Raw genomic sequence first — 9,209 nt, 5'->3', positions numbered from 1 at the left:
AACAAATACAAAGAAAGAAATTTTATTAAAAGCCATAACAACAATAATGTATCTCAATATAAATACCGATGAGAAAGAAAAAAAAAGTTGAAGTATAATCAAGCCCAAAAAGGCCTTGTAATTTTTTGCCTAACCAGCAGCCCCATTGAGCCGCAACTTTGCAACCCCTCTTTCACTGTTTTCTTTTCTCTCTTCAGCAAGGTGAACCATCTCTCTTTGTTTCGCCGCTGTTTCTTGTTTTATCTCATGTTATGCTGTGTTGTCTATTTCTCCGTTTTTTTTGTTGCTGCAATTTTTTTGGATTTATATGATGTTTTGCCAAATTTTGGGTTTCGTGTTAATAACTATGCGTTACTCTATGTTATATTTTCCTTTTTTATACCGCAAGACTTTCAGACAAGACATTAAGCAAAACTCTTCATCGGACATAAAAAGCCACTATCAGGCCTTATAGTTGGTGTTAGGATTGAAAAAGTCTTCTATTCATAACCAGAACAGAATTACAATAGGAGGAGCAAATTTCACACTCAACTATTACAAAAAACCAATCCTAAACTTAATACCTATATCTCACTCAAGTGTTTTCCTTACTCTTTTTCTCTCTTGCTCTTGGTGATGCTACAAATGATAGAAGGCTTCCCTATTTATAGGGATGAAATGAACCTATTGATGTCATTTGTGACTCAAGCAAGCACTTGACAATTTTCCAAATACAAGGAAGATGTTTTCTTCCTTAAAACAAGGAATATGTTTTCTTCTCCAAAATAAGGGAAATGTTTTCTTCCTTAAAATGAGGGAGATGTTTCCTTCCTCAAATTATGGGATGGACCCAACAAATCTCCCCCTCCAGTCCCATACACCTGAAGGAGGGTACACTGGCTTTTAGTTTGAGTGTATGCCGACAAGTTCTTTTAGATGTTGTGCCTACTTCCGTACTGGTGTGTTTGTATGATCCTTTTCGCCATAGCAGCCTTGTCGGCTTGCATTTGTATATGTTTTGGGCCGTTGCGACATTTCATAGACTTGACGGCTTTTTGATATATATATATATATATATATATATATATATATATATATATATATATATATATATATATGGTTGCGTTTGAAATATGTCTAAGTCAGTTTGATATGATTTGTGGCAGCGTGTGATATTTGTGCCCGTGTACGCTATCTGTATGTGATTCGATCTGGATTAGTGTGTTAGGATGCCCAACTCGGGCACTAGTCACGGCCTACGGGGTTGGGTCGTGACAATGAATGAGTTGAACTTTTTGTACCATTGCTTTGGGGCTTGTTTGAGACCGTAGAGACTCTTCCTTAACTTGCAAACCAGATGCTCTTTCTTTGGGATTCGGAAACCATCGAGTTGCTCCATGTATAGTTCTTCCTCCAAATCACCATGCAGAAAAACTGTTTTCACGTCCATCTGCTCAAGTTCAAGATCCATACTTGCCACCAATCCGAGAACCACTCGGATAGACATCATCTTCACAACCGGCAAAAAAATCTCATCAAAGTCGATTCCTTCCTTATGTTGGAAACCTTTGACTATGAGCCTTGCCTTGTACTTCACGATATTTCCGCTAGCATCTTTCTTGAGCTTGAAGACCCATTTGTTCTTCAAGGCCTTCTTTCCCGGAGGAAGTTTCACCAACTCATATGTTTGATTCTTTTGTAAAGAATTCATTTCTTCCTCCATGGCCTTTTGCCAATTGGATTTTTCACGATGAGATTGAGCTTCTTGAAAGCTCTCTGGCTCCCCCTCGCTGGTAAGAAAGATCCATTCTGTTGGCGAGTATGACCTTTGAGGGATTAACCCTCGTGCAAAACGTCGAACTTGATTATTTCCAGCTGCGTCTTGGGGTGAAGGCTCCCCTTGCTCAAGAATTTCTTCGTTTTGATCATCATCAACATCTTCCGGATCAATGTTTTCTTGTTCATCATGGACATTATCATGAAGTTCCTCGTTGTTGAGAGGAATGTGTGGTGATTCAGGGACATCATCCGGAGCATGATAACTTCGTTGCTTGTTGACTGTTGGAGCACACTTATGAAACTGGTTTTCATGGAACACGACGTCTCTACTTCGAATCACTTTCTTTATTTCGGGATCCCACAACCTGTATCCGAACTCTTGATCTCCATAGCCGATAAAGATACACGGAGTTGATATGAGATCAAGCTTCTGCCTCAACTCCTTGGATACATGCACAAATGCCTTGCACCCGAACACTTTCAAGTGAGAATATGAAATATCTTTCCCAGACCATATCTTTTCTGGAACTTCAAAGTTCAATGGGACTAAAGGTGACCTGTTTATAAGATAACAAGCTGTTAGAACAGCTTCGCCCCAGAATGGCTTTGGCATTTTAGCCATACTGAGCATGCATCAGACTTTCTCAACAATAGTGCGGTTCATTCTTTCAGCTACACCGTTATGTTGTGGTGTTCGTGGCATCGTTTTCTCATGTATGATCCCATGTTCAGTACAATATGCCAAAAACTCCCGGGAAGTGTACTCGCCTCCATTGTCGGATCGGAGGCATTTCAGCTTCTTTCCAGTCTCCCTTTCTACCATAGCATGGAATGTCTTGAAACGATCAAATACTTGATCCTTCGATTTGAGACAATAAGCCCAAACCTTCCGTGATGCGTCGTCGATGAGTGTCACAAAGTATTTGCTACCACCAAGAGATTCTTCTTCAATGGGTCCACACACGTCAGAGTGGACAAGGCTCAGCAACTCAGAACGATTCTTTCTGGTGGAACTGAAAGAAACTCTATGTTGTTTCCCGAATAAACAGTGATCACAGGGATCCAAAGTTACATCTTTATCTATTGAGATGGCTTCTTTCTTTGCAAGAGTAGTCAATTCCTTCAGACTCATGTGGCCCAATCGTCTATGCCATAAGTTTGGCGACGTCTCTTCTTCAACTGCATTGAGACTCGATCGATAAAACTTTACATTGGTTTTGGAAAGAGTACCACAAATATGTCCTCTAGCAATAACCATAGAGCCTTTGGACAACTTCCACGTACCATCCTTGAACAAATTTCCATACCCTTGTCGATCCAGAGCTACTCCTGAGATCAGATTCAATCTCAGATCCGGAACATGACGAACCTCTTTCAACACAAGTGAGCTTCCATTGCTGGTTTTTATGTGCACATCACCAATGCCAACAATTCTCGAGAAACTCGTGTTGCCTATCTTCACAACGCCGTGGTCTCCAGATTTATAAGTACTGAACAAATCCCGGTGTGGAGTGGCATGGAATGATGCAGCAATATCAATCACCCACTCAATATCATTTGTGCCCACGTGTAGGCATGCTTCCTCTCCGCATGTAACAAGTGCAATGTCTGGTGACACGATAACCATGGTGTCACCATCTTCCTTGCTCGAACTTTGGTTAGTTTGAGGTTGCTCCCGTTTAAACTTTCAACACTCCACCTTCTTGTGGCCATAATTGCCACAATAGTTACAATAGCCCTCTAACCAAGTGTTGGTATCGACGGACTTTCCCCGCTCTCGTGATCTCCCTCGAACTTGAGATTTTCCTCTACTTTGACCTCGATCTCTACCTTTGCCTCGGCCTCTTCCTCTACCTCCGCTTCTACCTCCGTTGCGTCCACTATTTTCAGAAACAAGGGCATATGATTGATCTACCCCGACTTCTTTTCTTCGCGATTCCTCGTTTATTAAGGCGTCCGTGACCATTTGCATGGTCACCTTACAATTGGGGGCGAAATTACTGAGAGTGATGACACGAGTCTCCCAGCTATCAGGTAGAGAACGCAGGAGCAAGATTTCGGAACTGCACTTTTCTTGCTCCTCATCTTTGAGAACCCATTCGGCTGCACTTAACTGGTTCACGAGATCTCGGAACTGACTTGTGTGTTCTGTGACAGAGGTACCGCTACGTAGCTTGTGATTTACCAATCACCTCATCGACAATGTTTTATTTCGAGCCGTTTTTGCTTGGTACATGCTCCCAAGATTTTCCCAAAGTTTGTAAGCACTCGTTTCCTGCGCGACATGATGGAATACACTATGGTCAATCCACTGTCGAATTTGTGCGACCGTTTTCCTATTCATTCTTGCCCATTCTTTGTTTGTCTTCTTGTCGGGTTTGGCACCTTTATTTTCGAGCGGCTCAGCTAAATCCTTCAAATTTAACAAGTCCTCCATACGAGGTTTCCACATGTTATAATTTGAGGATGTTAGCGGAATCATGATATCCGATAATGATTTCTCCATGATAAAGTGCACCTAATCTGCTTGTACTGGACTGTGCAAGCAGAATCAGGCAAAACGGGACTCACGGTTGAATCCGGAATGGTCGAAAACCTAGGGAACCGGTCTGACCAATCTGAAAACCGAACAAAAACAGAGTGAACCGGCCTGCACTAATTCAAACCGAACCGGGCCGGTTTAACCACTGGCTGGTTGAAAAAGTCAACAAAAGGATGATGTGACAATTGGACTTTGACAAGATCTGGTTCTGGTCAAACGGGTTGGTTGGATCGGGTTTCTCCGGTCGTCTTCTCCGGCGACCTGGTGGCCAGAAGGTGGCGGAGCGGCGGCGGCGATGGTGGACAAAGAAACTTTGACTGGACTTTTAGAGGCCTTCCGGTGGTCGAAAAATTCCGAAAAATATATATTCGGAATCCCCGGAACTATTTCTTTCTAATGGTATACTCAGAGCACAATTTTGGGACAAAAATCTTTTACTGAAAATTTTACGAAACTTTAAAAGATTGGCCTGAAAGATTAACCAAGCTCTGATACCACTTGTTAGGATTGGAAAAGTCTTCTATTCATCACCGAAACAGAATTATAATAGGAGGAGCAACTCTCACACTCAACTATTACAAAAAACCAATCCTAAACTTAATACTTATATCTCACTCAAGTGTTTTCCTTACTGTTTTATCTCTTGCTCCTGGTGATGCTACAAATGATAGAAGACTTCCCTATTTATAGGGATGAAATGAACCTGTTGATGTCATTTGTGACTCAAGCAAGCACTTGACAATTTGTTAAATACAAGGAAGATGTTTTCTTCCTTAAAACAAGGAATATGCTTTCTTCTCCAAAACAAGAGAAATGTTTTCTTCCTTGTTTTCTTCCTTAAAATGAGGGAGATGCTTCCTTCCTCAAATTATGGGATGGACCCAACAGTTGGTAGATATTTTTAATAATTACTCCCTCCAACTATTTGCCAACATCATGTATTTTTTACTATTTGCCAACATCATGTATTTTTTAGAAAGGCCTTCTAGTAGCGTATTAATTTTGTTTTGTCATGAACGATGATTTGCTCATTTGGTAAAATTGTAAAAGAATTAGGAAAGTTTTGATAGTTTTCATAGCTTGTGGGTTTTTATGTCTATAAAAAAATACAATTTAAGAAATGCTCCCAAATGTTCTCGGTTTTTGAAAATTTAAAATCAAATCAAACCGAGCCAGTTTTCGCGGCTATCGGTTTTTCGGTCTCATCTGAAAACCCCTAATTGAATGCTATGTTGTATGTTGTTTTGTAGGTGAAGGAATTAAGTTTCAACTTCAACAACTATAATGTTGGATCTCATGTTATGAAGTGTCTAAACAAAGATATTATGCTAGAGAAGAATTTGGTAAACCAAGGATTTGATCCTATCACGGCAAATGTTCTTGCAGAGAAGATCAATGCTTTAAAGGCCTTAAAGACGGTCAGGGCGGGCGATGTTCATATTATGACCTTGTGGTCACGAGTAAGTTTGAGCTACATATTAACATTTGTATCCTTATATGATAATTAAGTAATTTCATTACACATATGAGGAAGAGAGGGATAGAAAATTTCATTAAGTTGACTAGTACAAGTTTTGTCTAGTGACTTTAGAGTTTGCATTTATCTTGTGTACTGTGTTGTGACTGTACTCCAATTGAAATCATTCTTTTGTATAGTAGCCATTGTCTTAAAAAGCGGGGGCGTAAGATGAAGCATTTTACATACGCCTTGATGAGGCGTAAGCCCATGCCACGGGGGCGTAAGTCCCATGGTACTTAATTTTTAGTATTTCATAAAATAATATAATTACAATAAATATTTTTAAAAAGTTAAAATTACATAAAAAATAAAAGAAACTGCAAATGAATGAAATACACACACATATGTATATGTGCTTGTTCCTCACAAAAAACTAATCAAAGTAATCTATTATACGCTACTTACAACTTGTAATTATATACTCCTAACATAATTTTACAAGTATAAACAATACAATAAAATAAAAGCTATTACGAGATGCAAATCAATTCTAACATCTTGATCTCATTTGAGATTTTTTGAAGACCCACATATAATATTTAGACTGAAAAATAGTGTTTATTGTATTGATAATATATATATATATATATATATATATATATATCCCCCTCTTTTTTTTTTTAAAAGAAAAATCTATAACTACACTCAGTGACACATATTTAGCACAAGCTGTACAACTCAAAACACAGGAATAATTGATCTAAGATTGAGAACTATAAATATGGAAATCCGAAAGTTAAAAAAATATATCCAAGCACACACTTAAATGATGAACTGAAAGCTAATATTATGTCAAGTCTAGTAAATATATACATATAAAAGATAAATTAACATATTTGATCAAATGTTGGCAAAAATATTACAGGTGTTTTATGTCGGTAATATTTTTCCAAAAATTTAGAATTACGCTGGTGATTTATGTTGGTCTTGTGACATTTATGTAGGAATAAAGTCATTATAATGAAATTGTCATTCTTGGATCCGTGGCAGCATACAATATCCATGGACAGATGCTTGCCTTGCATTTCACTAACCCTTGTTCTATCATTAACTACCTTCTCTATATGTATCCACACATTTCAATTGCGTACCTGATTATAGCTTCCCTGAGACATTATCAAAAATCATAGTCAGTCGCCTTGCACCATTTTGGATCATATAACACCCCCCTTGTTTTCCTAGGTCTTAAATTTCCCGCCTCCTTTACTTCATTTTCACTGTCCAAAACTTCAGCGTCTGAGCTATCATTCATCTCCTCAATATTATTATTACGTGTCTTCTGAAATAGATGACATGCAAAACATAGCGTCAGTTGTCAAAACGATTGACTGGATTGTTTCATCTGATCCATTATCTCAACTTTTATCGAACTAGAGCTTGAATTGGAATTTTGATGCATGTTTTATTGATCTACACAGTACGAGAGGCAAGAAGACAATTCAGTCGAGCAGGCCGAGCTTCGAGAATATATAATGAAGACTGTGCTGCATAGGCAATATCAGGATGAGGCTGTAGAAGCAGTCAGAGTCTCTCTTTTCGGTCCAACAAAGTTCTTTGACAGAAGAGCTGCTGATCGGGAAGGCGTAGAAAAAATGGTAATCCAAAAATGTGCTTGCGTGGTGTCAAATTTTGTAACTTGAATTCCTAGATATAGTAACTTACTAACTTATATTGGTTTTCTTTTCGGTCCAACAAAGGGCTTTGACAGGAGAAGAGTTGTCGCTAAACGGGAATGCATAAAGAAAATGGTAATCCAAAAATCTGCTTTGCGTAGTGTCAAGTTTTTTAACTTGAATTCCTAAGATATAGTAACTTATATGATTTTCCTTTACCAGTTTCATCTTTTCGAGGTACAATGTGGTTATCCATTGGTACAAAACAGCAATCTCTTGGGATTATTTTCATCCATTTGCGAAGCGGGCTTCTCAAGAGTTGCTGTGATAAAAGCTTTTATGGCTGCTTGCAAGGGGCGTAAACATGATGCGTGGCATAAGCTGGATGAGGAGTATTATAACCTGGGCAATAGTGCTTGATGATGACTCTTGGTGACCTTGTTTTGGCTACAGATTCAGTAAAAATAAGTTCTGCTCGTAAGATGAAATTTGAATGTTCAATGCCCACTTTAGTCCCTCTCTCCTCTTATGTTATATATGTGGCTCACTGGTCTTCTAAGTACAATAGTATTTGATGTTAATGATACAATAATTAAATAAGTTATTTGCAATTTTATTTTTGAGAGAATTAATCTTATATAATGCAATTATTCAAGTTGGCTTGGGTATTTCTTCCGCTGTTACCTCGTCGTGCAATTTGGTTATTGCTTGTTTCTTACCAACATTAACTGCAGTTAAATTTGTGAATCTCCTCTGTAATAAGTTTGAGACGGAAAAGGGTGGTGAAAAAACAAATCCACCTGTTTGGTAAGTCCATAAGTCACCTAATAAACACTCAAAACGCAAATATTAGTGTACATAGACATTTATCGAAATGCCCGTCGTCGTTCAAATGACTTTCACTTATTAATAGCAGAAATATAGAGATAAGGGTAAAAAACACATCATAACTATCATTTTTTTGAGTTTCTTACCTAAATTATCATAAGGTTGAGAAAACTACCTAAACTACCACTATCTAGTTTATAAAACACACCTGAACTAAATGTGTGAACTCACTCTCCAAAAGGCAAGTGGAGCTAAAATTTTCTCGAAAAATTTGTCCACATGGCATAAATAATGCTATCGTGGAACCTACATGGAAATTAAAAAGATAATTTTTTTAATAAAAAAACTATATATATATATATATATTTTTAAATCTGCATATTTTTTTAAAAAAAATTCTGCATTTTTAAATTTTGTAAAAGAATATCAAAAAATTTAGAAAATCAGAAAAAAATGATTTAAAAAAATGAAAAAGTTGATTTTTTTTAAATGTGAAAACTAAATAATCAGTTTTCTTATTTTTTAAAAAAAATAACTTTTCCATTTTTTAAACTATTTTTTTTTGCAAAAAATATTATTTTTCAGTTTATTTTTTAAAACAAATAGTTTTTTGATGTTTAGATCACATGCCATTCAAGAATAATTTGAGGTGTGTTTTGCAAATTATATAGTTCATAGTTTAGGTAGTTTTATCAATCTTTTGATAGTTTAGATATGAAACTCAGAAAACAGTGATAGTTGGAGTATATTTTTGATTCTTATCTCTTTAATATATAAAAGTTTAAATTTAAATGTAAAATAAATAAATACAAAGAAAGAAATTTGATTAAAAGCCATAACAAGAATAATATAGCTCAATATAAATACCGATGAGAAATAAAAAAAAAAAAATTGAAGTACAATCAAGCCCAAAAAGGCCTTGTAATTTTTTACCTACCAGCAGCCCAGT

At 37.0% G+C, this 9,209-nt stretch overlaps 1 protein-coding gene across 1 annotated transcript; it reads left to right on the top strand.

The window, feature by feature from the left end:
* Positions 1-5,319: 5,319 nt before the first annotated feature.
* Positions 5,320-7,852, top strand: LOC132612218 (vacuolar-processing enzyme-like). Its single transcript, XM_060326536.1, has 5 exons — positions 5,320-5,343; positions 5,551-5,718; positions 7,238-7,414; positions 7,517-7,567; positions 7,655-7,852. The coding sequence occupies exons 1-5, from the start codon at positions 5,320-5,322 to the stop codon at positions 7,850-7,852; spliced, it is 618 nt and encodes a 205-aa protein (XP_060182519.1).
* The last annotated feature ends 1,357 nt before the right edge of the window (positions 7,853-9,209 follow it).

The sequence above is a fragment of the Lycium barbarum genome, chromosome 9 (genome assembly GCF_019175385.1).
Source record: "Lycium barbarum isolate Lr01 chromosome 9, ASM1917538v2, whole genome shotgun sequence".
Taxonomy (NCBI): Eukaryota; Viridiplantae; Streptophyta; class Magnoliopsida; order Solanales; family Solanaceae; genus Lycium; species Lycium barbarum.
Note: the sequence above shows the minus strand (reverse complement) of the source record. Positions and strands in the feature narration are given on the sequence as shown.